Raw genomic sequence first — 26,116 nt, forward strand, 5'->3', positions numbered from 1 at the left:
AAACCACCGTCATGCTTCGCCACTACTCTACGCGTCTGTTGTCGCGATGCGGTCGTGAAGCATTAGTACGGGAGGCATACAATTTCTCTTTCTGGTAAATCCGCCAGACCAATAAGAGGAAGGGTTTTGATGGTGCGGTGACGTGCAGATTGCTTGCAGATTCAGGCAGCAGAAACATGCCTCACAAGGCAGAATGGAGATGAGTAAACGGCTAGCAGGCAGTTCGAGCCACAGCATCGGTCCTAATGTCGAGTCCGTCGAAGTGGAAATATTTCGGCTGTTCAAAACGTCATATTGTTCGGTCCGTCGAAACGTCCGAATGTCGTAATGCTGGTACAAGGCGTACCGGAGACGTGGAACATAGAAGAGAGTGTGTTGATGGTGTCTGAGCCGGCCAGAGGCGGGGTCTTCGGATACTGGCAAAATTTGCTTGCCTACCCGACCCGCATATCCAACCAAAATTTTCCACAACCAGCCGAACTCCCATGTAGCATTCCTAGATATCTGCGATGGCATCGGAGAGTCAATGAGAGATATGTGTAATATCTTTACTGTATTCTAGCATATTTCCATCGAAAGCAACAACAGCCCGGCTAGCTCAATCGGTAGAGCGTGAGACTCTTAGTTATCACGTCCTAACAGACACGATTGTATCAAATCTCAAGGTTGTGGGTTCGACCCCCACGTCGGGCTTTCATTTTTGTTGTCCTGTCGTCCATCGTGGGTTGCAGAGTGAGGTGTTGACGTTGGACAGTGAAGGACTTTTTTTTTTGCCCCTGAATGCTAAATGGTCTACAACCCCCACCACCACAACGCAAGCAAACGTCTAGTCAAGCTCTCTTTTTTATCTATGCTTAACCATGTAATTATTCTTGAAGTGTAACCTTAAAGGACAAAATTATGTTAGGTGTGTGTTGTGTCGTTTGCACATCAGACGCATTTCTTAAACATAAACCCGTGTAACCTGAAGCGGCCGCCGATTAAATCTTGGTGCGGCCAATCGATTTTCTGACAACAAGTAGGTTTATTGGCTTCCTCAATGGCGCTCAAGTGGTCAAGGAACCATATCAGTTATGTACTCATTGCCCTGGAACCGTCCCATGTTTCTTTCACGATTCTTGGCGAACATCGAACAACTTCAAAAATTTGTAACGCAGCCACGCCATGGTCAAACGACGAGAAGATGTGAGCGTCGACTATTTAAGCAGACTACAATATACAAAGTAGCTGCGTTTCGTCGGAGACAGCTACTCTAGCTAGAATCTATTCGCAAACTGCATACGCCTGTGTAGCCTAACCGTCCGCACCAACCTCATCTCGCTTTCCAGCAAACTCTCCAAGAACGAGAGTGCCATTCTTTCTGGTCGTCCATGTCTTGAGTCCGAGTCGACCACAAGAAGTGATCGATGAGCATTAACAATACGGAATCTGTGGCAAGGGTAGACATCACAGATGAACTTCAACACTTGATTGGAGGACGGTGTCCTCGAGAGAAGCCCTCGAGCTAGCTTGTTTTTGGCGGCGTTCTAGCAATTATGCTTTTGGTAGAAAGTCGATGAGTTGCCTCGAAGACAACTCACTGGCAGCTACAAGAGCTGCTGATAATGTACACCTACATCTATCACAACTCATTGTATATTCTTCACCACCAACCAACATCAGACAGAATCAAAGCGCTCATTCGTCTATTCGTTACATGGTCATAATACCTATTCGTGATAGCTAAAACGCTCAAGCATACAAATGTCAACAAGGCCTCATCGCCAAAGTAAACAAACGCAAGAGGGCAAGCTCATACAAATGGCCAAGCAATATCAATACACCTCCCAGGATATCCTGAAGCGCGACATATGCGCACTATAAAACTTGGTGGAGGGGAAGAGAGACCTGACAGTAAGAATACTTGCATCCGTGCAGTGGGTATCTCAACGCCATCCATGCAATGCGATCGTCGAGCCATAAGAATAGTGTTGAAGAGAGAAGAGGAAGTAATATCTGATGGAACATTTACTTCCGTCATTATCTCGCTGGATATGTAGGGTACGGTCCGTGTTGGTGGTGATGAGGTGGAGCAGGCATTGATGGCTGATACATGGCGCGCCGGTCTTGTGGGGGGTAGGCCTCGAACATGACGCGTCGTTGAGGCGCTTCAGCTCTGAGTGGACTTGGTTGAGGCTGGCTGCTCGCCGGGAAGCGTTGTGAATTGTTGGGGCTGCTCATGAAAAGCAGTGTATCAACAGCGTCTTTTTCTGCTTGTTGACTTGGCATACGAAGGATACCTGCTCGAGGGGTTGCTGGCGACCGCGGGCCTGCACCGACATCGCTGTAGTGTTTCCTTTGGCTAGCACCGAGTAGTGGAGGGGGTACATGTGAGACGCTCGAGCGACTTCTCCGCCTACTCTGGAAGGTCGGGGCTGGTGCAAGGCCATAGCCAGGATGTGCTCCGGTGATAGAGATGAGGTTTGCTGCAGCATTCATTGCGGGACGTGTACCCGGCCGCCAGTAGGCTGAGAGACGTTAGCACTCTGGAATCAGATTCTAAGGGAAGACTAACAAGCTGGGGTTCCTGCGAGTGATCGAGTTGGGTCAGAAGCAGGGGACATGATCATTTGGTCCGATATATCAGAGACGCCGCTTGGTCTTCGTTGGCGGTCGGTAGTACCAGGCGAGTCAAACGCTAGTTGATCACTTCTCCCAGGAGCAGAATTGGGCGAACCGCGTTGTGACTGGCTTTCTTCGAGCTCGTCAAGTGACTGCTTCTCCCAGCCGTTCTGGACTTTGACCATGGCGTAGGAAAGACGCGTTTTAAGCTGTGCGGATAACTGCGTTTGCATCAGCAACCTGAGGGCTTAGTCTGAAGCTACAACACGCACCTCTCCAATGCGAGTACCTGAGTGTGTATCCATGCTCTTGTTCCTCTTGTGTGCGTATGTGCGTACCGATGGCGCTTCGGGCACTGGCCCTGCGCTCTTGAGGGAACCATCTACGGTTCTCTTGGAGCCTTGGGTTGCTGGAGATTCTGGTGTCATGGAACTGGCTGCTGTGCCACCATTCTGCAGCGCATTGGCGGCGGCTGTATCGATGCGCGGTGCAGCTGGCACGTCTCCAGCAGCAGTCTGGCTCGACGGTTTGGGCATTGGTGCCTCTAGAGGTTTACTTTGATTTGCTACATTGGTCGACGAAAGGGTGGTGAGGTCCGTCTCGGTAGTGGTGGAGGTAGACAGGTTGCTCGAGGAGGAGGGTAGTGCCGGGGCCGAGAAGGTGCTAGAGACGGCAGACTGGACCGACTCTTGCGAGTTGTGGGACACTGGGTCGTCTACGGCAGCAATGGTTGCTGTATGGGCGGTGTTGGCGTGTTCTGTTGGTGCAATGGGTGCATGAGTACCTAGGTAATAACTCGGCTTAAGAGAAACGCGACTGACTTACGCATCATCGTTCGCGAGCGTGGCGGCGGGGTAGTAGGCAACTAGTGGCTCGCGCTGTCGTTGCAATCTCGAGTCAAATGCCAATATACGACTCAGAAATATCGATGTGAGTAAAGATGTCAGGATAGCAAGCGTTCCAATGGCGGTCCTCAGTGGGAGAGCGATGGTCGGAGACGTGTCGTAGGAGCACCGTGTTCGTGCGCAGCACGCGAGATACGGGAAGACGCGCGAACGGGCGGGAACAGTTCCTTGTTCGGCACCCAAAAAGCAGCTCGCAAGGGGCGCGGAAAAGATGCTAGGATATGTCAAGGGTGTCGTGAAGCTTCGAGGCGCGTCCCGGTGAGGTGTAAGAAGGCAAAGCCAGGCGTATGCTCGAATGCAAGAGCCTGAAGCCGCTTGTGAGCCGCGCAGTCACATGGTGCCAGCCGACGCGTAGCATTAGCGGGTGGCAATCTAGCTCTCAACGAACGAACGATTCCGACATTGGCGGTAAGAGCGCGTCCATTCAATATGCAGGCGAACGGCTGGTCTGAGCAGAGTTTTCTGGCACGACACACGCATAGCTTGCTGCAATGCAATGTTAGCCGTGACTGCGTGCATCAAACAAGAGTATCCCACGTCATGCTCTCGTCCATGGTAAGACCCGTGGTACACAGCCGCATTGGCTCAAACGCAAACCATCTCTGCCTATTGCCACGACCGGGCCTGTACAGTTCGATATGGATGCCGCGCGGGTACTTTGTTCGTGTAATATCTCGTCCCGAACAGTTCAGAGCTGGTTGATACCTTGGACGGATGGAATTTCGCCATGTTGAGGTTGAGAGTGTAGAAAACACCATGTATTCTGTCGACGACGTGACGAATGCCTGGAAAAAGCACACATGTCGCTTTTGATGTTATTGGTCACATATACATGCGCTGATCGGCAGTTTTTTCTCTTCATACAACTGAATACAATATACTACACCAAGGTAGATGAATACCAGGTTCGATTACATTTACTACATTCAAAATACTCTGCATTCAATCTTTACATGGCCTTCTCCGCACTAGAGTAGTCCCACTTGGGCAGCTTCATGGTGCCGTGCTCGTTCAAGTGCTTGTGCATGTCGAAGCTGTTCCACAGCAGATGCGGCTCATGACCCCAGCCCTTCCTTAGGCATTCAAACTCTGCCTTGTTGAAGTAGTCTTCGAGAATTGGTACGTAGTCGGGGTGGGCGCACTTCTTGATGATGACGCGGGCACGCTCCTTGGGAGAGAGGCCACGGACATCGGCGAGACCTTGCTCGGTGACGATGACGTCGAGGTCATGCTCGGTCTGATCGATATGAGTGCACATGGGAACAATGCAGGATACACCAGTTGGATCGGTCTTAGTAGGACGCGACGAGGGTGTGTGCATGATGGAGTACTTGGAAGAACGAAGGAAGTCGGCGGACCCACCGAGACCATTGAGCATGCGGCTACCCATGACACATGTTGAGTTGGCATGGGCATAGATGTCGACTTCAACGGGCGTGTTCATTCCAATGACACCGAGACGTCGGATAATTTCAGGGGAGTTGGAGACTTGCTGGGAGCGGAGCAGTAGCTTGGGTGCATATCGGTCCCAGTTCTCGTAGAATCGGTGGAAGCCGTCAGGAGAGAAGCGAATTGAAGTCGCAGTTGCGAAGTCCAGGTTGCCAGAGTCGAAGAGGTCAAGGAAGGAGTCTTGGAGAACTTCGGTCCATACTTTAAGGTTCTTAAAGTTTGCACCACCAGAAGCAAGTCCACCAACAACAGCGTTGGCTATGTTTCCAATACCAGATTGAATGGGTAGAAGGTTCTCTGGTAGACGGCCGTGCTTAACTTCGTGTTTCAAGAACTCAATCAGGTTCGCGGCAATAGCCCTTGAGGTTTCATCCTCAGCGGCGTTGGGCTGGGTCTGATCGGGGTAGTCGCTCTCTACAATCGCCACGACCTTCTCTGGGTCAACAGGGATGTGTGGTGTGCCGATGCGATCCTCCGGAGACATGATGAGATAAGGCTTTCGGCGTGGTGGAAGATCAGTCATAGTAATGTCATGTAAACCTTCGAAAGAAGGAGCTGCGGTGTTGACCTCGATGATGATCTTATCGGCCATCTGAATCAGTTCGGGTGATGCGCCAACACTGGCTCCAGGGATGATGCCACCGTCCTCAGTGATGGCGGATGCTTCCACAATGGTGACGTCTAGCTTGTTGTGAGGCTTGTTCAATGTGTAGAACCCGTACATCAAGTCGACAGGGAACATGCTAAGATGTTTGTCGAAGAAGTTGATGTTGCCGTTATTGATACCCTTGGCAATTTCCTTGCCGACCTGATGCGGCGACCGGCGCTCGATCATATTGAGACGTGCCCATCGGTTCTCAGTCTCTGCACCTGATGATGCACCAACAAAGAGATTGTACTTGAGCTGGCCCTGAAGATTGTTCTTCTCGACATGGTCGGCCATGGCCGTGGGGATCTTTCTGTCATGACGTTAGTCTGACAACTTCATCAACGTAATCAACATTGTTCATCCAAGTCAAGATGCGCGACAAGTGTCATGGCCAAGGCTCTTGACTACTCGTCTCGACCTGATCCATGCGCAGCTCGAATTGTGGAGTCGGGGATAGTTCGGCTTTCGTCGCTTGCTAAACTTCCGTTCCACCTCGGGATCCCAGATCGGACTACCCAGCAGGCCCGATATCGTATGCCATAGTCAAGATCGTGTTGAGTACCCGAAGAGCCTCATGGCTTGGCTGTCGTAGCGCGACAGCAGAGATAATACTTACTTTGGGTATCCCACACCAGTGAAGCCACTCCAGCCAATGTATGCTCCATTGGGGAAGTGATGAAGCAAATCCTCAGCCTTAGCAATCTTCTTGAGATAACTTGGCCTCCTGACCCGACTCTTCAATGCTGCTGAGACCGACATGTTTAATTTAGGGCCTTTTCTTTTTCAACGCGATGATCGCGATCCAAATGATTAGCTTATCGATAGAGCTTTGGAGCTGTCCGAGGAGCGTCAAGCTCAGCGAGAGCGTCGTAAAGTAGTGATGGAGTGGAGAAGAGCCGCGATGGGCGAGATTTGTCAATTAAGGGTTCTGGGGAGAAATGGAGTATTTAAAGTATGGAGAGGCCAAGACTAGACTCGTTTCGAGCGGCGTCGGCGTGGAGTGTTGTTGTGGGCTGATGCTCATGATGACCCACACAAGCATGACGTCTGCCGCAAAACCCCGGTTGGGGGAGGGGATGCGCATGCAAGAACGTGTAATGATTGGAGGACTAGCAGTAAGTTTGTTGGTTCTCGGTGTCGCTCTTTATGGCTTCTAGCAAACGTCCGTGACCGATTATTGTAGTTCCTAAAGGAACTTACGACAGTGCTTGCGTCGTGGGTAATTCCTTATTTTTAAAGTTCAAAACCGTCAACAAAACATGTTTTGAAGATATTCGCTACTCTACACTACGTTGGATGTAAACAGTATGTAGACTGCTGATGCTTTTTTATGCCTGTTTTATTATCAGCAAATAATCCGAGAAATGCAAAATCTTTCGTAACGAGTGTGATCTGCTTGATCAGTTTACACTATGAGAAGATACGAGGCCTAGTAGAAGATGGTGTCTCAGCATATACCACCACAGGAATCACTTAAAGTCAACTCTCGATAAGCCTGCCAATCAGAAATACGTATAGTTGTTGCTGGACTACCTATACCGCAAGTAATATGGCGCGAGTTTCGTGATGCAATCCAAGGAAAACATGTGACATTATACTTATTGATCGCGTTCACGCCTATGTTCTTACATAGAAATACAACCTCACCACTGGCTACATTGGTTATCCCTGAGGCTGACTCTATAAAACCCTGCTTTATAACTCAATAATCTCTTGGATCTCGTCGATAATGCCACTCCAAACCGTCTTCTCCGGCGCGAAATAGGTCTTAAAGACATCTATCAGCACCTTATCCCCCAAATCCATGTGACCACCCTCTGTAGTCTTGAAGTGTAGACCGCCCTTCGCGTCAAGCTTCTTGAGCCCAATCCAATCCTCTTTGTAGATGTCGCGGTCCCTCAGATCCGTGACCTCATTGCTGGTGGTGTTCGTATACGCGAACCAACCCGACTCCTTCGGTATAACAGTGGTGTCGTCCTCGAAGACGTACATGACGAAGTTGTCCAATGCAGCGAGGTTTTTCGCGTAAGTGACGTTCTTGAGCACCCTTTCGTTGTTGATGTCAGCGAGGAAGTTGGAGGCTTCGAGATACTCGTCCGTAGGTTCGCCGGTGGTCTCGTTGGTGGCTTTGAAGTACTGCGCTGGAACGAGATGGCCTTGTACCCATGCGCCCCAGGTGTTAGCTTTGAGCAAGTTGATATAGCCCTTGCATAGCCAGTCTCCATCTTTGCAGAGCTGGTATTTTGCAATACCGTTGTGTTGGCTGCCAAAGGTGACCAAATTCTTGACGTTTATACGATCGCCGCAGCGCTCTACCAGCCCGCGAAGGAACTGCCCACCCTGCGAGAAACCTAGCGCGTTCAGACCTGGCGCCCTGCTTAAAACCTCGTGTTTCGCGATGTCGTCACAGACTTGCGCAATCTGCTCGGTAACATTGCCGAGGAACGTCGCTGTTCGATCACTTCCGGCATCTTCGTCGAGCCGGATGTAGTATACATATGTGCCAGGGTTTGTCTCGTTTGCGAGGTCGCCGACGCTGTGCAGACCGTCTGCAGCATAGTTGTCGCCTAAGCCATGCCAAATGAGCAGAGGAAGTGGCTTGGAGTCGCTCCGTGTGAGTGGCGACGCGATTGTCTGCGTCATGAGTAAGAGTGTCGAGAGCGGAAGTAATCCAAGCATTTCAGCGGTTGTCTGATGAAAGTGAGGGTTGTAGGGTTGGGAGGCGCAAGTTGAGTGCATGAGACGCGAGTGTGATCTACGCTGCATTGCATGACGTTAGCATCAAGCCGAGGCAGGTACAGCCGAGCAAGGTCATAGCTCTCCATCGCCTTCATATACGGGCAAAACATAAAGCAAAGATGTATCACTACTATCATAATGCATTTGCAGAATCGAAAACTTGATATTGCAAAGAGCCTGCATTGGTGGATGCCGACCAGTGGTATATTACCATATCGTCAAATAGATCTTTTGAACACCGGAACGCCAATGCCATGCAACGATGCCCACCATGGATAGCTCAACCAGCGATCAATGGTGTCTGCACCGACTGGAGCGCATCTTGCTTCATGGCCTTGCGCTTCTCCTTGCTAATTGAGCTCTTCTTCTCTGTTTTCTTGGCCTTCTTAGCTTCTCTCCTGGCCTGCTTCGCGGCAAGCTCCTCGTCGTCGAGCATCTCTTCCTCCCACTCATCCCACTTCCTCTTGCGCTCTGCGGACTTGCCCTTGGGCGTGCCTTCTGTGATGGCACCATGGTATGGTGCGTCGCGAACTTGCTCAGGCTCAGCCCACAGCTCGTCAGCGAGCCAGATAGGTAGAGCCTTGGTCGCAGGACCCTTGACATGCAAACTGCGAATGTTGCGCCAGCCCTGGCCAACGTGCTTGTTGACAACTTCGGAAACAACAGCGGCAGTGTTCTCAACGATCTGCTGAGAAGTCATGGAAAGGTTGCCGATCTTGATAGAGGTGTTGGCGGATGGGCTCATGCTCAGGTAGGTCGAGTGAAGAGCCGACTCGATCTCCTTTGCTACACCTTGTGGTGTTCCAACGACGTTTTGTGGCTCCTTGGCGTCCTTCTTTGCGCTCTTGTCGATGTATGCACCCGCAGTAAGACGAACCGGAATCGGGCGCTTGGACTTGCTCTTGTAAAAGGTTTTGCCTAAGCATTCTGCGACAATCTTGATTACGCGATCGTCGACCATGAAAACGTCGTACTCAGCGAGGAGTGCACGCTTCTGCTCGAATGCCTTGTATCGCTTCTTTAGCTTGTCCACGCCGAGCACACGTTGCACCTTTCCGCGAAGGGCTTCCGGGAAAGCGTCAGATGCGACAAGGTCTTTGTATGCTCTCTGGGGGTCTTTGGTGAAGATGCATATCCGGACATCGTTTGCGATGATGGGGTGAGGTAGTTTGCTGAGTACTGTTAGCGGTGTGTCGCAAGCGCTGTCATGTGCGAACGTACATGGCTACAGGCTTCAAGCTCTTAGTGTTGCCGATCTGTTTTTTCGTCGCCAGGCTGAGGAAGATGGGCTCGTCAATCTCCTCCGCCTCGTCCTCGTCGGCCGCCAAGCTCTTCTTTGGTGCCTCCTGCTGCTTTTCCTCGACATGCTTCTTCATGTGCGCAACGAGCGCCTTCGCCGCGCGCTCGACTTGCGACGGATCAAGCTGGTAGGGTGTACCATTCGTGGTTTTGGTGGTGAGAGGCGCCTCGGTCGCCTTTTCGGCCTTCTTAGTCAGGGTCTTGGATTTGGCCATTGTTGCTGTGATATGTTTGCGATGTTTCTTGTCGCTGGAAATTCTGGGCTAGACCCTGGACTGAACTTTCCAACTTTTTGCCGGTCATATGGTTTCTCCGAAAGACCGAGACTAATGCGGGGCTGTCTCATTGAAAGCGGAAGGCGAATGGGCATCTTTAACCAATCATCGCGTCGCAGTATCTCCAAGCACACGACAGGTTGCTCATCCTTGCATTGTTACCAGCCGTCCAATATCAATTTCACCTCTCGTTCCCATGCAGTCAGCCGTTTCATCAGCAGCGCGTCAGTGGTACGTATCCGGCGTGGTACATGTGCTGTCATTACTGGCGGCAATGGTTAAGAAACTACCGCGAGATGCATTCACCTCTCGATTATCATTCCAAGTCCTGAGGGATCACGAATATGACAGCAGCTGATGGACTCCCACATGGCTACATGTTCGAGATTTACTGGTTCGTGCTATCGATTGATCGAAGCCATCCGGTCACGGTCGAGCCGAAACGCCGTCACCGTGCGCTCGCCTGGCCATCTTCTCACGACGCGTCTATACCGCTGCGTGTTCGCGTCCGTCGGCCCTACAGCTCCACTTGGGTTACGGACGTGTTTGCTCTCGTGTTAGCTGCGTCGATTGCTGCACAAAGTTTTTCTTTTCACTTGCGTGACGTTTGCCTCCATTCGGGCACAGGCGTAGGACAGTGGGGCAATTTGATCTTTGTGCATGAGCGCGCAGTACCTCAAGATCTTGATACGCGTTCACAGTATGCGTATAGATGCCTTTTGCCCTTTATATTGCACTTTGTTACGGACAGTGACTTTAGCGTAAGGGTCGCACATGGCACAAGTGCATCATCAAGCGTGATTGACTTTGTCTCATCGCGTCAGCTTTAGCAATGATGGTGCGTTAATGTGGAATCGGCTGCAGTGTAGAGGGGCTGGCAGAGCGGAGAAAATCAAGTTAGAGAGGCAGCCGAGGAGACAATGTATGTCATAGGCGTAATAATTGTGCTCGTGCACAGAGGCTGGTGAACGCATGTGGCAGAATATGCCGAACTTTGGGACATGTATAGCGAAAGGAGAGCTGGAAAAGTACAGAAAGATACGCAATCGGATTAGCTGAGACATGCAGAGTGCTTTGCATTTGAAAGGATGTTACAAGAGACATATTGCAAGGGAGCAAGGCGTGGTGAATTTGGGTGCTGGTTCTTACGACGGCCCTAGCTTCATCACGCTAGCCAACCCACACCCGCGTCGCGACGTCTTCCACGATCGCGTTCGTGACTGACCCGTAGTTTCGTAATTGACTTGATGGCCTCCTCCTCCTAACCTACGTCTTTCTTTTTCCATACTGCCGTGTGCCTGCCTTCGCGTCTTCAACACTCCTTCCGCAGCCGCCGGCTCGCTTGTCTCCCTTCGAGACACGTCCACCTTACCCCATAGACATCGACACGCCAGGAGCCTCGCGTTCTAGGAGCTCCGCACACAAGATGGACTTTTCACCCACCAAGACGCTGTCCCAAACCCTCATCGAGTCGACAGAGCCGCACTCGGGGCATGTTCGGAAGCCCACCCCAACTCTTCTTCCGGCCTTCGGCGAGGATGGGCCATTCTCTTCATCGCCATTTCCACGTCCGGCGTCCTCGAAACGCAAGTTCGAAGAGGACTCGCCCACCTTTCCCAAGCAGCTGAAGTATTATCCAACCCCGCAGCCCACGTCGTCGACCAACATTATTTCCTCGTCGCCCCGCCATGCCCGGCCGGGCTTCGAACGCACCTTCTCGGCTCTGTCAGAGAGGACCCCACTCGGTGCTGTGCCCACGCTCGACCTTCCTGCAGACGGCGAAATCGTGAGAATGGGCAGGAGCTCCAACACGTCAGATTACCAGCTCTCTACCAACCGCCTCATTTCACGCGTTCACGTCCAAGCCGCTTATCACGCGCCAAGCCCACCATATCCGCATGGATACATTGAGGTTGAATGTCTGGGATGGAACGGTGCGAAGATCCACTGCAAAGGACGCATCTTCGAGCTGAGCAAGGGAGACACGTACATGTCAGAGAACCCCGAGACGGCCATCATGCTCGATGTACAGGATACCCGCGTCATGATTGCTTGGCCATCTATCCCTGTATCAAAGTTTTCTTGGGAATCCGAGGAAGAAGGCATGCCTACTCCGACTCGCAACCGTACCCAAGAGAACATCTGTTCCAGCCCTCCTGTTGTTCCACGGTCACCTGTCTCGCAGAGCCCGATTCGCCCTCCCGTCTTCGCCGGCCTTGGCACCAACCTGCAATCTGGCCCCGTTGAGGTCTTCGAAGATGCCGATGCCAGCGCGGATAGCCCTAGCATTGCCACCCCAGGCTCTGCAGACCAGACCTTTATCCACCCCTCTCTTCCAAGCTCCAAGTCTAGCCATGAAGTACGTCCTGTTGTCGATCTCAAAGAGAGTGTGAACTTCGCCGCCGACGACTTCTCCGACAATGATGAAGAAAACGATCCTGTTGTACACTCCTTTGGACCCTTCGGTGAGAACCTCCTCAGTGGCATGGCCTCGTTCAACACAGCTACGCCAACGCAATCAAACACTCCACGTATGCGCGGGCCACTACTGTCGCCGTCCCCCAAACGTCGCGTTACTGAGCCTATCCGATACAAAGAGTCACCGATCAAGAACCATGTCATCAACCAATTGGCATTCTCACGTATTCACTCTCAACCATTGTCCGCTATTCACAGCAACCTTCCAGCTGAATTGAAGGCCTGTGTGAACAAGGGCACAATTGGCAAGGATGAAGAGGGCACTGGCACATCGACTCCCCTCCCTGAGCTCTCTAGAAAAGAGTTGAAGAGGATTCTGGATGACACTCCCTGTGTTGGTGAGATTCCTCGTGCTGGCAAAGATGCTGCTGGGCAGCCCCTCGAGAACGAATTCTACTATGTCCCTGAGATGGACTCCAACCAAATGAGGCGCGAGACCATTACAGCTGGCACTCGCAGCACCGGACTGCGGTCTGTCAGGAAGACGCACAAAGTACGTAGTACGCCTGCTTACCCACGCAATCCCCCACTGACTATTCTTAGCAATATTATTGGAAGAAACCCCGCGTTTGAGCATCTCTATCAAAGACGTGCGTCACGCACCAGTCAACAGATTACTTCCCACCACCTGTCACGTCTGCTCCTTATTTCACTGCGGCGCTGCACACGATAAGCACGTCTCGAACGCCAAAGTCTGTATCGACCGCCCATATGATACGTACACCTTTTTGGATTCTTGTTTTTGTATGCATAGCGAGGCGTTACGATACCATTTTCACGCTCCTCGTTGTATCTCGGAGTTTTAAATTTAACTTTCTCAAGTTTGCGTATGCTATTCTTTTTTCTGGAGTAAGTGGCTTGTTGAATCAAGCAAATGTCTGTTCTCTTCCTGCTAGATACGACGTCCTACAAGGTCGGCATCTCCGTTCTATATTCTCGGTGGCGCTTCTGGTTATGGGGGATTGCGGATACGGACACTGCTGTATTGACGGGTGGGACTTCGGTAATAAGCTATTGCGGTTATCACGATTACGATATCAAAGCGCTTTCGCCTACGCGGCGGAGTATGAAGTGTATCCAAACTACCGAAGAGAACCACGGTCAGCGGTGGGCGTTTTGATCTTGCATATACGAGTGTTCACTATGCGAGCAGGAGGGAGTTTGTGTGTACTTGTATATTCAGAATGCTTTGCAATAAAATCCATCAAAAGTACAAAAGTTGTCGCGTGTTGATGTGACGATCCCTATGCGAACGTGACATTCATAACTCCGTCAAGGCTTCGTGTGGCCTGGAATAATCAAAACTGATCAATCGCAACAATGGTTCCGATGGCAATTTTCTTGCAGTGTCCCTAGAGGATCGCTCACCGCACTGTGGGCAGTATGGTTTGTGACGTCATACATGGTGCGATCGTGACGCGATCTCACGTGACCTGCCTCCATCAGGTAGAACAACATTACAAAATCACGCTGTAGCAGGGGAGGAAGAATCGAAGCTGGTGGTTTTTGAATTTGAATCGATTCACTCTACATGCCTGGTTCCCTTCATAAAGTCTCAAATGCGAGACAAGACAAGCACTCCATTGATGCCATGTGCCGTGGAAGAAGTAGTAGTGACCTAGCCCTCATATCCATCGCATGCAATCGTTGCAATTCGTATCCACCAACCCCGTTGCTCTCTTCGCCAGATGCCGATAGAAGCGAGTAGTTTACTTCAACTTCTTCTTGGGGCGGAGCTGGTTGGTGTGACCGCACTTCTTCTTGCGCTGTGGTCTTGTTAGTTAAGGTCCGATACCATGTCCGTTCTCCTTGTTCGATCAAGGAATGGAGTCGTGGTTATGACGTACGCAGTTGACAGCCCTCGGTGGCAGACGTGCGTAGCACTTGCGGCAGATCATCTTGTCGCAGTTGTACTTGGAGGCAAGCGCCTTCAGCGAAGGCTCAATGATACCACCACGGAGACGGAGGACCAAGTGGAGGGTTGACTCCTTCTGGATGTTGTAGTCGGACAGAGTGCGGCCATCCTCGAGTTGCTTTCCGGCGAAGATCAGGCGCTGTTGGTCCGGGGGAATGCCCTCCTTGTCCTGGATCTTGGACTTGACGTTGTCTACCCATACTGTCAGCCTAAATCCTCCTTCTTCGGTGTCGCCATGCAAGCGCCGAGCGATGCGGTGCGGTGCGTTGCGTTGCCGTCGTGTGGCGCTGGGATTTGCGTACCGATGGTGTCACTGCTCTCGACTGCGAACAAGTTAGTGCATGCTCTAATACATTCTGTGCGTATGATATATACCTTCGAGCGTGATGGTCTTGCCCGTCAGGGTCTTCACGAAGATCTGCATCTTTGGCGGTGTTGCGAGTGTTCCGTGATCTCAGGATCGAAGTCGAGGGCGAAGGAAGACGAATTCCACACACTGTGTGGGTGTCTGTGCGGCGCGACTAGGCTGGTCGGCGTTAGCGTGCTCCCGATGCCCCTCGCGTGTGACGCCTTCCCCAACCGAACTGACACCCATAACAGCAACGAACATCTGCAATTTCTTGCGGAAGATAGACCTTCATCATGTATTACATCCTTGTCTTGAATTTTGTAGAAGTAAAAACTAGTATTACATACGCGGCGCGCGGACACTTCATCAAGCTTGCTTCTTCTGTGCCCTTTTCCACTGTTCAACCCTTGCCTCTGTGAAAACCACTGCCAAAGTGAGCATATTCACAGATAAGCCAGCTATCTTTGCAGCTTGTTCGTATAGGATCTTCGCTGCGTCTGGTAAATTTTGTTCCATCTTCCAGATTGGATACGCCTGCCCTACCCTAAGTACCCCGGTGTCCTCAGCTACAACTGGCATCGTATTCATCACGCCATGAACTGCCTTCACGACCTCTAATCTCTGACCTAGAGGAATTCCACAGGATAGCTCCTGTGGGGGATGTTGTGCCTCATTATCGATAGAGAAAATGTCGTACAACGCGTTTCGAAAATCATCAATGTCCCTGGTGCGTTGTATTTCAGCATTATCCAGAAATGTACTGGCGTAGAAGTCCAGATACTGGTCCATATCTTGGGGTTCCATTGATAACATGTCCTTCTCCTGTAGCTTTGTCAACTGTTCGGTTGTAAAGCGTCCGTTGTCTCCTCGCCTCGATTTCTCAGCGGCCTGCATCTGCTCGCACCACGCCTGCCAACTCATCACCGCTGCCGTTGGTTCCGATGATGACTTTGGATAACGCTTCTCATCATCAAGTGGGTAGAGTACTTTGATACATATGATGAGGCAGCTCACCAGTTGCGCCTCGGCAAGATGCCGTATACCCAGACGTTTCTTACCGCTGTAGTGGGGAGCAAAATCGTAGCCCAGCAAGTCGCCAAGACGTCTAGTTGCATCATACAGCTCAAGTGGTAAGGCGAGCTCTTTTAAATAGCGGAATAGCAAAAGCGGCACGTTGAGAGCCGGCCAGGTTATACCATGGTCTTTACTGTAGCTGATTTGCAGGTCTGCGAGTGTTTTGTAAAATCGTGTGTGAGTGAGCGGTGCGCTTGGATCAAGAACAGCGTGGTAGGCAGGTGGCAGCCGATCTCTCATGGTGAGTGGCAGTAGCTTGATTGCCCTTCGATATGCCAAATGCCCATCGGTAGCCCATGCATGGATGTCGCCTGGCGTAAATGGCAGCCTTAGTGTCATGATACCAAGATAGCATAGAACTAGACAGTCGTTAAGATTGGGTGCTGCCGACAACCTCAAATTTCTCTTTTCCTTTGCATCTCGGAGGTGACCTTTCTCATTGTCTGTAGAATCATCCTCGCTCTCCAGAGTGCTGAAAACCTGCTGCTGAGATTGGGATTCTGACGAGTCTTCGTCATGACTCGCAATCCTGTCTCCAAGTTGGGCGATACGCAGTGCCCAGAGATCGCGCGTGACGGCTTCAAGTTCAATTGGCAATCCTCGGTCTTTTACGAGATACCAAAGCTGATGTCGCAGAATCAGTTGCAGACACTTCAAATACAGGTCAAAAGCTCGAGGACCCTTGTAAATCCTGCCAGTCGATTTGTCGTCTTCTTCCGTCTCTTTCTTTTTGCGCGTGACTGTTCGGGCAGCTCCTACGTAGTCATCATCGTCTTCTCCGCGGACTAGCCCCGCCTGTTGGTGGCCATTTTGACAATACAAGTAACCGTCTTCGCCCTCCTCGTAGCGTCTAGACCTGCAGTTTTCGACGCCACAAACGGGGCCTTTAGTCGACATGAAGTAGGCTTGAGCGTAGTCGACAATTCTATCGCGACAAGGTTGATATGATGAGGAGTTGAACTTGAGCAGGCTGCATGCCGTTGTGCGCTGAGTTGTTCATGTTACAATGGCTTTACAGATCGCTTTGCAAGTAGAAGTTCGCCAGCCACTAGCGCGGATCCGGGAACCAGTCACACGAATTTTCTACCAATGAGAAAGACGACAATTGCCGTAAAGTCATCACCTTTTATTCATTGCCAGAAGCGTAAGGGATATATCTAGGAAGGGAAATGAATCGTAATACGTTTCCCACACATGGCAATGCAAGGAACCCAAACCCGTCCGAAGAACCTCGTGCATTGGTCGCCTAGTGCAAGCTAATTGCACGGGAGAATGCTACGCTTGCCGCGGAGCTACAACTTTGCACACGATATGCAAAGAGTGTCGTAGCTCCGTTCGTAATCTGTCTGCAATCCGCGCCTTGCTTCCTGCTAAACAGTCTACGTATTGAACGATGCGCTTATTTGGGAGCCTCCTTGGCGTCGATGCAGGCCTCCTCGCCCATAGCAGTAAGGATAATGACGTCTGGTAGCATGTCAGTGTGGTGCACGGAGGCTTTTTCCGGGTTAGAACTTACTGGTGTCCTTGCCGTCCTGGTTGAACATCTTGTCGATCTTGTCACCAACCTCGCCATCGGGGACCTTGACGTCGTCCTTGGTGGAGCCGTCGTCGGACATGAGGGAGAGGAAACCGTCGTCAGTAACGTCGAGCTGGATCTTGTGTTAGCCTAGACTTGGCAATGGGCGACTGGGGCCACTTACGAGCTGGTACTCGCGACGGGTGACGTTGGGAACGTCCATGTTGTGGGTGGAAGGGCAGAGATCTTCCAACTTCTTCTGGGTGAAGATGTCGATGGCGACCAAATGGACCTTGGCGTGACCGTGCTTTCCGGTCTTGGAGGTGGTCATCTCGACAATCTTGCAAGGGCGGTTCTTGATGCAGACGAAACCGTTCTTCCTCAAGGCAGAACACTGCATGGGGTAGGTAAGAGAGGCACCCGCATCGGCGCTGTCGAAGGTGTGCTCATGCTAGAGACGACAGAGTCAGTACAGGGCGTGACGAAGAGGCGCGAACGTGGAAGTCGCCTGGTCGCAGCTGGCGACAGTGCTCCGAAGGGTGGGGTAAAGAGCACATGCGGGGCTAGTATCCGCGGAAACGTACCTGCGCGTCGTTGTCCGCCATGGTGATGAATGAGAGTTGGATGCGACGGTGAGGAAGATTTCGAGTTCGGGCTGCTGGTCGAAGAGCGGTGGGGTGGGCAGAGTCCTTAAATGGGAGATGGAGAGAGAAGTCTTTTGCGTGGGCAAAATTGGGCAGGCGCGGAGGGGAAGGTGGCGCTAGCAGATCCCTGTCTAGTTCGCGGATTAAACAATCGCCGGCGTCCTTATGTGAATCCAAGGTGCCCTGCCATCGTCCACGACGCCAACATCTAGTACCTGATTCTTAAGCGACTGACTGCGACTTGGTAGATATCATGTGGGGCTTGGATGGGCTCTCGTCGTACTCGACACCCGCCGGCATGCCGCCTCCGCGACGCGATTCCCACTCGCCAGCTCCTCGAAGGGGCTACCCAGCTCCGGCGCAACCTGTCAGACCGGGGCTCAATCCACGATCGTCTTCGCTGACACCCCTCATATCGCCCAATGCGTCGACTGCGAGCCTGCCTCTATCCGCGCGTATGCCAAATGGAGGACTTCGTAGGCGGCAGACAGGCGGCATCCCTCCCAACGTGCCAGATCCCATACACGTGTTAGAGTCCATCATGGGAGGGCTACCACGCAACTCGTCTGCGACGAATGGGGAAGAGGTAGCGCGTACATCTGGAAAGCCTGACGAGGTAGAGGAAGATATTGAATTTGGGGAATTGAGCTTGCACGATTTCGTAGCGGTCAAGACTGCAGAACGACAGCAACCCACTTCTGTACATACATATAGTACGCAGTCAGTCGAAGAATGTACGTGTTCATGTTCAGGGTCGCAAGTCTTTGCTCATTGTGTCTGCAGATGACAAAGACAAAGACAAGTTTGAGGACCTGCACAAATCTATATTGGCGTGCGACGAGGTACTCAAGTCGGTCGAGGCAAACCTGACCAACTTTCAGTCCGATCTCGAGGCCGTTTCTGCCGAGATAGAATCACTCCAGAACCGATCTATTGCCTTGAACACCAAGCTGGAAAACCGTAAGGTGGTTGAGAAGCTTCTGGGACCGGCGGTGGAAGACATCAGTATATCACCAGCCGTCGTGCACAAGATCGCCGAAGGCCCGGTCGACGAGGGTTTTGTGCGCGCCCTTACAGAGGTCGAGAAGCGGTCCAAGGCGGTCAACGATAAAGCCAAAGAGAACCCAGAGTTGGCAGCCATAAAGGACGTTAAACCACTGCTAGACGATCTCATAAATCGCGCAGTCGAACGAATACGAGACTATATAGTTGCTCAGATCAAGGCCATTCGCTCACCTTCTATCAATGCGCAGATTATCCAGCAGCAAGCATTCCTGAAATACAAAGACTTGTATTCTTTCCTGGCGAAACATCAGGCAGAGCTTGCACAACAGATAGCACAGGCATACATATATACCATGCGCTGGTACTATCTCAATCATTTCAGCCGATACAGATCAGCGCTTGAGAAGATCAAGGTACACGCCATGGATAGGTACGACGTACTGGGTGAAGATCCCAGCGCTAGAAGGACTGGAACTTTGCTCGGTCAGTCTCGAAACGCACCAGTTGCCTACGACGCTTTCTCACTCGGACGACGCCGCGATGCACTGAAGAGCTCTTCCGTCAATGCTTTACCAGCCAATGTCGCCGAAGATGAAAAATCACCCCACTATTTGGAGGTGCCTTTCCGCAGCTTTAACCTCGCACTCATCGACAATGCATGCTTCGAGTATACCTTCATTTCTACATACTTCGCTCCATCGCAAAATTTCCATGCGATCTCGCGGACCTTCAACTCAATCTTCGAGCCTACGCTAGCAGTTGGGCAAGCGGTTACAAAATCGCTTGTGGAAGCAACAACGGATACACTTGGGATACTGCTTTGCGTACGACTAAACCAGCACTTTGCATTCGAACTCCAACGCAGGAAGGTTCCAACAGTCGAAGGTTACATCAACGCGACAAACATGCTGCTATGGCCACGGTTCCAGCAGGTTCTGGACATGCACTGCACGTCGCTCCAGAAAGTCACAGCGTCTCTGCCAGGCCGCCCGTCAACCGGGGCTGCGTTGCTTGGCTCTAGCTCGTCCAATGCAACCTCTACTGCGCCAACACCTCTCACACAGAAATTCGCAAACCTACTCCAAGGCATATTGGCCCTCTCGTCGGAAGCAGGCGATGATGAACCTGTCAGCGTATCTGTGGGTAGACTGAGAAGTGAGTACGAGGCCTATCTTACGAAACTGAGCAAGGGTACTAGCGACGCACGGAAGAGAGAACGTTTCTTGTGCAACAACTATAGCTTGGTATGTACGATCTTGGCAGATGTTGAAGGAAAACTTGGGGAAGAAACGAGGGTACACTTCGAGAAGCTGAGAGATGCTTTCGACAAGTAGGCTAGTTTTGAGAATCATCCAGGGACTTGTACTACAGGCCAACAAAGTTTCTCAATAACGCTTTCCAGTTCATGTGACTCTTCCATACGTTAAGCACACGCGTACAACCTGCTCTACCCGTGGTCAAATCTATGTGTTTGGGACTTTTATCTAGAGTGTTTCTTTTATTCCATCTCTGTTCAGATCTGACTTCAGAACATGCTACGTCACTCGCTAGATGATATACAATCACTCCTCTAACCCATGAGTGGCGCCCAGTCCTTAGCAGCCTGCTCGCTGAAGAAAGGCTTGACGTAGGTTCCCTTGCCAAGAGTGAAACCCTTGCTTCTCAACAGCATGTACATGGCGTTCAGGTGGAAGTAACCTGATCCATGTCAGCATTCGGCCTACGCGCAGCTAACACGGGAACACGACTTACCGTTCGGTACAGCAAAGCTGTTGTAGAAATCAGCCGTGCTAGTCATCTTCAGTGACTTGCCAGCAACACTGACTTCGAGGCCCTTGTCGGCACTCTCGTTGAAAGCCTTCTCATCAACAGCATCATAGACAGCAATGAGCTGCTTGAAGAAGTTGATGAGATCGTCAATGGACGAGAAGGAAGAAGGGTCCATGCTCGGGGAAGAAGCCGAGCTGAGCTTGTGTTGGTTGATGCCTTCGAGAGAGAACTTGGCGACGAGAATGGGCTGCATGCGTAGGGGAAGCATGTCACCGATCTGTGCGTTCAGTAGGTCTGCACCAGAGGGCAGCGAGGTGTTCTTTGACTGCTCATCTTTGGCTGCTGTAAGGAAGCTGACGGCGCTCTTAGCAGTGCCGCGAAGTTGAGGGATGGTGGCCTGGTAGAAGGAGTATGTAGACATCTTGGCTAACGTTTATAGATTACGTGGGAGACGTGTAAGAGTAGGAGGGGTTGCAAAGTTTGGAGGGATATGTAAACGGTTGAAGTACGCTTAAAGACTTGTAGAGGTGGATACTAGAAAAAGAAGAAAGGGCGATCGCCCGAGCTATTTGTATGTACCCGTAGACTTTGCCCTACAACACTCGCTCCTCGCGTTACACGTCGGCATATTATTTACCCCTCGATCCTCGTATTGGATGCCGGCCCATTATTTGTTGTTAAACCCGATCCGTTGATCTCGTCTCAGACCCATAGAATGCATATCGCCGCGGTATGCCCGAGTGGGCTCAGCCCTTTAGCCTACCTAGTACTATAGCGGTGTGAGCCGGTAATGAAGGCCTACATAGTGTCTCTCGAAGTCAATACTTGTTAAGCCTGGGACCGAGTAAACGACATGAACATCGACATATAGTGTCTTTAAGACCTGGGCGAGATAACATGAAGCGTAACTTAATTGTATGTAGCCTGAGGTGGTGAAACCGGAGGGCGGGCCTTTCCGCACTAGCACTGCAGGACATCTGCGCACGGACCGCGGAAATTCTACACTCGCCACCACAGACCTCGGCGCGTACATATGGACAAGCCGGACTACCTCGCATCCGATACAGTAATAGCTTACACATCTTCGGTGCATACCTTGTTCGGTTTCTGATTGAACAATCAACACCCTGAGCACCGAGCATGGCCAAGCGGAAGCGCAGCGCAAATGCGCAAGCTCAGGTCGTGAAGAAGCAATCCACAGCGGGCATTCCAAGTCCACCACAAGAGGCGAATCCACTCGAACCAGCAAGCGTACACTCTATAATCTCGTCTGAAGAGATTGAGGTCGCTATAGAGACACTACAGACTTTATCTGCGCATCCGCTCCTGATCAAGTCAAAAGCGTGCAAGGACCTTAGGACTGCCGTATACGATTTTCGTCAAGCATGTACTACTGGCCTGAATTCGGCTGGTACGTCTGATATCTTGAGCTTCGGAACCAAAAACTAAGTGTGAGAGTAGATGGCAGCAACCTCACTGCGCGCATATCAGGTGCACTTACAGACGCCAAATACACGGAAGCCCTGATCTTATTGGCGGAAATGAAGATTCGAAAAGAGACTCCGACGCTGGGCGCTCTTTGTCGATGGGTACGTACTCTGGACGTTGTTTCCGGGCTCTCGATTCATGTGCAGGTCCCTAGTCACGAAGTGGTTGGTAAGAATGCGCAAAATGACGAGTTAGTCGGAGTGTTGGATTCAATTCTAAGAGTCACGGGTCCGACGGACTCGACAGCTCATGGCACAGACATCGCATCAGGCATCTCATTACAAGACACTTGGGATCTGCGAGGTACCAACAAGCCTACTCGTCCGATAAGGCGAAGCGTTGAGGACAAGAGCATCTTCAAGACATGCTCCCCGGATCTTAAAAACCGCTTTCGCATTATCGAAACTACACCTGGACTCCAGCGCAAACCGCCAAATCTTCATCCCGCAATCTTGTACGCTTCCCAAGACGACGCTGTGCTGCTTGGCAAAGGACCCAAAACAGAGTGTTTCAAGCACCCAATCGTGCCTAATCTTCGCCTGATCAAGGACGTGCTTTCTCCAGAAGAATGCTCCGCTATCATCGCGGCTGGAGAAACTATAGAGTTCATACCAGATGCCCCGATGCGACCTCAAGGTGAAGATACGAGTGTGCTAGCACACAACTTCTACTGGATCGTCGACCAAGCCTTCCACGACAAGCTCTGGGACAGAGTGAAGGGCTTTGTGCCGGAGAGCGTGGCTGGCAAGAAAGTGCGAGGTATTAACCGACGCTTCAGAGTGTATAGATATGTGCCTGGTGCGGAATATCGCATGCATATTGGTAGGTGATTCATCGAAATCAACTCGAGTATATTCGTTGACTTCAATAGACGGCGCATGGCCACCTTCTGGTATCGACCCTGTCACTGATGCCTATCAGTATGATGCATCACCGGCCAACGCTCGCCAATCCTCTCTCTTCACGTTCCTTATCTACCTTAACGATGAGTTTAAGGGTGGCGAAACGACTTTCTTCATCCCAAGTGTCAAGGAAGGTGTTATCAACGCCTACCCAGTCAAACCTATCATGGGTAGTGTTGCAGTATTCCCGCACGGCGAAGCCCAAGGCGCAATCCTTCATGAGGGCACTGGAGTTGTTGAAGGCGCAAAGTATGTGATTAGAACGGATGTTGAATATGACGTCGATAGCACGGCATGAGGAATCGTGTTACGTCTTATGCCACAAGATTTTCAATTTCATTACATTGCAGCATACAAAAACCGTCACATAGGTTGCAGGAGTTCATGGAGGCAACGGTGATTGAGCCAATGTGGCAGACAGAATCCATATCATCATTTCCAGTCATCCAGAACGTGCTACATACTCATGCTAAGCCTCAAGTCCCGACCCGATACCCTTGACAATAACCATACACCCAGTCATATTTATATACCTTGGTCCAAAGAATTTTCAGATGCCGTCCAACGCCCCCTAGTAAGAAAACAGAAACCTAATAAGCCTGCGCGACACCACTGACAGTCCTTTGCTTCATGCCGCCCCACGCACCACCGCGTCCCTCTTCAGCAATCTTCCCACTGACATCCCTCCTCCGCCCTGGCATACCCAGGTCTGAATCATCAAACTCGTATGGGTTGATGTAATCTACACCAGACCGGCTGATCACTCGCGGTGACTGTCCCTTGACGGGAGTGTAGTTCGCCTCTCCGGTGCGCTTGATACTCGTGTAACTCTTCTTGTGAAGAGTAAATGGCGAGTTGGTCAAATTATGCTGCGGAACAGGCGGAGGAGTGTTGACAGCGTACTGCTTGGTTGCGCTGGGGAACTGGTTTGGCTGTTGGCGGAAAGAAGATCCCTTTGTTGGGGAGCTGGACGGAGAGTTTGAGGGCGAGTTTGCACTTCGGACACCTTCAGTTGCAGCTTTCAGGTTACCGTAGTAGCGCGATTTCGGTGTACCGGAACGGGAATGCGAGCGATCGAAGGTCTTTTCGGTGGAGATTGATGTCGTGGTCATGGTACGCTGAAGACCGGATGGCGGGGGCGTGCTCTTTTGGTTGTTCTCCTCGAAGGCGTCGGTCGGTGGGGGAGAGGGTAGAGGAGAGGGCGGGTTCTGGCTGAGAGGGTTCATACGCAGAGGTTCGGGAACCATGGGTACCTCGGCTTCGTCCTCCATGTCAGAGACGTCTTCATAACGTGAGATAGTATTGTAGCCATTTTTACCATTCGTCGAGAACATTGACTGTTTGGGCGGTGGGGATAGGTGATTGTCGTCGTACTCGTCTTCCTGATCAGGATGCACGAACCAGTTGTCATTCTTGAGGCTTTGTTGGGAGTTTCGCTGAAGAGAAAGATCGCCGGACGCTTCTTGTTTCAAAGACCGTGCGGTGGCCGGACGACTGTGGAAGTCTTGTTTCGACGAGCTGTTGATGTACGAGTCGGTTCGGGAGTGTCGCTTGATATTAGCTTGCTGAGAGAGCATAGACTTGCGTTGAGCCAGTGTCTGGTTATCTTCATCCTGGCTAAGTAGGTCTTCACGAGTGTTGAGCTCTTTGCGGGACTGGTATGCGGATGGAGGCTGAGAGTACATGGAAAAACGCTCCCTGGATTGGCGCGCCGAAGCAGGCGTATGAGGGGAGTATGTGGTCTCCGAGTCTGTCCGCGTGTGCATGAAAGCAACTTGACTTTTGCTGGGGCTTGGGATTTCGCTGTAGATGTACGAAGGAGTTTTCGAATCGCGATCTCCAGAAATAGTGCTCTGATCGCTGAATCGCTTTTCCTGATCCGAGGTAAGAGGTGTGATGGCGGAGATGGAAGAATTCTTGTGCTTGTGCTTGGTCCTCCTACGCGAGGTCAAGTTGTCCTCAAGTGGGTTCATGTCCGGTGGCAGCTTTGAGATCTTTCGGAACAGGATAGCCAGGTACATGTCAATGACGGCTGAGATCAGATGTAAACCTCCAGTGACAATGGCTGTGATCCATGTTGTCATCAAAACTATGTTCGTCTCATTGTCTGTAGGAAACATAGTGCGCCAACGCCCAATTGTTGCAGCCGTTTCATCGGAGTTACGGCGAGCCATGAGGATGGTGAAGACATAGAACGGGATGAAGCCAGCGTCGGTGATGAGAGCAAACAAGTGGTAGCTGGCTGAGCTACCCGCTGGCCGCGTCTTGGGATTACGGATTAGGTGGTATATGGCGTATAGAGAAACGACGAGGTCCACACCAGGCTGTCCATGTTAGCGAACCATTTGCACGTTGATCAGAACGTGCTTACCGGTATCCTCAGTATGTAGCCTTCTGTGGCCTGAGCGCCCCGGATGAAGATGCCGCAAAGCAAGACTCCGACAGCACCAAGGAGAGTCAGTATCCTAAGACCGAACTGGATCCATCGTGCAATGTCGATGAAGACCTTGGTCTTGGGGCTCATTGGCTTCGTCTTTGTGTTACCGTAGGGAAGAATGAGGTAGCTGTCCGGGTGTTTGTTGAAGTCGATCAAAGGGCCTTCCTGCTTCTTCTTGGGCGGTGGAGGCGGCATGCGACTGGCCATGGTAATGGCCTTGGGGTTGAAAGTTGGCCGAGTAGGGTCGGTGTCAATCATGGAATCCCTTGAGGATGCATACATGTGGGGCTGCCAGCGGCCCGCCATAGTTGCGATGGAGAGCGAGAAGTAAAGAAGGAAGTTCTACTGCACACGACCGTCTGGACAGAAGGTGAGAGATATCTTCTCGCTTATAGCAAAGGAATGCAGATGCTAGTTGATGGATGACATGGGCCCACGCGGGGACCTGGGGAGATATGTATGTAAATACCGGGTTGTCATGACAACAATCAATATTGACCAATGCAAATCCAGAACGCCTCATGACGTGAGGATGCACGGCTGGGACGGACATGTGCATTGACTAGTGATAGCCACGAGCGGCTGAAACTTGAATCAGCCAGGAACATGTGGGGGCCCGAT

General features: G+C 51.4%; 12 protein-coding genes across 12 annotated transcripts; 3 read left to right on the plus strand and 9 right to left on the minus strand.

Moving 5' to 3' along the window:
• Positions 1–2,019: 2,019 nt before the first annotated feature.
• AA0111_g11509 (hypothetical protein) lies at positions 2,020–3,433 on the minus strand (the record flags this gene model as incomplete). Its single annotated transcript, XM_028645383.1, has 4 exons — positions 2,020–2,507; positions 2,555–2,822; positions 2,874–3,358; positions 3,427–3,433. The coding sequence occupies 4 exons, from the start codon at positions 3,431–3,433 to the stop codon at positions 2,020–2,022; spliced, it is 1,248 nt and encodes a 415-aa protein (XP_028500889.1).
• A 1,022-nt stretch (positions 3,434–4,455) lies between these two features.
• AA0111_g11510 (Acetyl-CoA hydrolase) lies at positions 4,456–6,363 on the minus strand (the record flags this gene model as incomplete). The annotated part of the gene is made up of 2 exons (XM_028645385.1): positions 4,456–5,914; positions 6,221–6,363. The coding sequence occupies 2 exons, from the start codon at positions 6,361–6,363 to the stop codon at positions 4,456–4,458; spliced, it is 1,602 nt and encodes a 533-aa protein (XP_028500910.1).
• Positions 6,364–7,299: 936 nt separating this feature from the next.
• AA0111_g11511 (hypothetical protein) lies at positions 7,300–8,283 on the minus strand (the record flags this gene model as incomplete). Its single annotated transcript, XM_028645386.1, has 1 exon — positions 7,300–8,283. One exon carries the CDS (start codon positions 8,281–8,283, stop codon positions 7,300–7,302), a length of 984 nt encoding a protein of 327 aa, XP_028500909.1.
• A 340-nt stretch (positions 8,284–8,623) lies between these two features.
• Positions 8,624–9,857, minus strand: AA0111_g11512 (hypothetical protein; the record flags this gene model as incomplete). The annotated part of the gene is made up of 2 exons (XM_028645387.1): positions 8,624–9,515; positions 9,565–9,857. 2 exons carry the CDS (start codon positions 9,855–9,857, stop codon positions 8,624–8,626), a joined length of 1,185 nt encoding a protein of 394 aa, XP_028500908.1.
• Positions 9,858–11,343: 1,486 nt separating this feature from the next.
• On the plus strand, positions 11,344–12,968 carry AA0111_g11513 (hypothetical protein; the record flags this gene model as incomplete). The annotated part of the gene is made up of 2 exons (XM_028645388.1): positions 11,344–12,888; positions 12,939–12,968. The coding sequence occupies 2 exons, from the start codon at positions 11,344–11,346 to the stop codon at positions 12,966–12,968; spliced, it is 1,575 nt and encodes a 524-aa protein (XP_028500907.1).
• A 1,136-nt stretch (positions 12,969–14,104) lies between these two features.
• On the minus strand, positions 14,105–14,734 carry AA0111_g11514 (hypothetical protein; the record flags this gene model as incomplete). Its single annotated transcript, XM_028645389.1, has 4 exons — positions 14,105–14,161; positions 14,243–14,502; positions 14,613–14,633; positions 14,686–14,734. The coding sequence occupies 4 exons, from the start codon at positions 14,732–14,734 to the stop codon at positions 14,105–14,107; spliced, it is 387 nt and encodes a 128-aa protein (XP_028500912.1).
• Positions 14,735–15,025: 291 nt separating this feature from the next.
• Positions 15,026–16,630, minus strand: AA0111_g11515 (hypothetical protein; the record flags this gene model as incomplete). Its single annotated transcript, XM_028645390.1, has 1 exon — positions 15,026–16,630. The coding sequence occupies one exon, from the start codon at positions 16,628–16,630 to the stop codon at positions 15,026–15,028; it is 1,605 nt and encodes a 534-aa protein (XP_028500927.1).
• A 502-nt stretch (positions 16,631–17,132) lies between these two features.
• AA0111_g11516 (hypothetical protein) lies at positions 17,133–17,854 on the minus strand (the record flags this gene model as incomplete). The annotated part of the gene is made up of 4 exons (XM_028645391.1): positions 17,133–17,197; positions 17,250–17,382; positions 17,434–17,700; positions 17,834–17,854. The coding sequence occupies 4 exons, from the start codon at positions 17,852–17,854 to the stop codon at positions 17,133–17,135; spliced, it is 486 nt and encodes a 161-aa protein (XP_028500911.1).
• A 292-nt stretch (positions 17,855–18,146) lies between these two features.
• AA0111_g11517 (hypothetical protein) lies at positions 18,147–20,232 on the plus strand (the record flags this gene model as incomplete). The annotated part of the gene is made up of 2 exons (XM_028645392.1): positions 18,147–18,627; positions 18,677–20,232. The coding sequence occupies 2 exons, from the start codon at positions 18,147–18,149 to the stop codon at positions 20,230–20,232; spliced, it is 2,037 nt and encodes a 678-aa protein (XP_028500882.1).
• Positions 20,233–20,468: 236 nt separating this feature from the next.
• AA0111_g11518 (hypothetical protein) lies at positions 20,469–21,089 on the minus strand (the record flags this gene model as incomplete). The annotated part of the gene is made up of 2 exons (XM_028645393.1): positions 20,469–20,596; positions 20,651–21,089. 2 exons carry the CDS (start codon positions 21,087–21,089, stop codon positions 20,469–20,471), a joined length of 567 nt encoding a protein of 188 aa, XP_028500917.1.
• A 719-nt stretch (positions 21,090–21,808) lies between these two features.
• AA0111_g11519 (hypothetical protein) lies at positions 21,809–23,356 on the plus strand (the record flags this gene model as incomplete). The annotated part of the gene is made up of 3 exons (XM_028645394.1): positions 21,809–22,079; positions 22,130–22,978; positions 23,028–23,356. 3 exons carry the CDS (start codon positions 21,809–21,811, stop codon positions 23,354–23,356), a joined length of 1,449 nt encoding a protein of 482 aa, XP_028500916.1.
• A 292-nt stretch (positions 23,357–23,648) lies between these two features.
• Positions 23,649–25,801, minus strand: AA0111_g11520 (hypothetical protein; the record flags this gene model as incomplete). The annotated part of the gene is made up of 2 exons (XM_028645396.1): positions 23,649–25,382; positions 25,430–25,801. 2 exons carry the CDS (start codon positions 25,799–25,801, stop codon positions 23,649–23,651), a joined length of 2,106 nt encoding a protein of 701 aa, XP_028500884.1.
• Positions 25,802–26,116: the final 315 nt, after the last annotated feature.

This window comes from Alternaria arborescens (assembly GCF_004154835.1).
Source record: "Alternaria arborescens strain FERA 675 chromosome Unknown contig_51, whole genome shotgun sequence".
Lineage (NCBI taxonomy): Eukaryota > Fungi > Ascomycota > Dothideomycetes > Pleosporales > Pleosporaceae > Alternaria > Alternaria arborescens.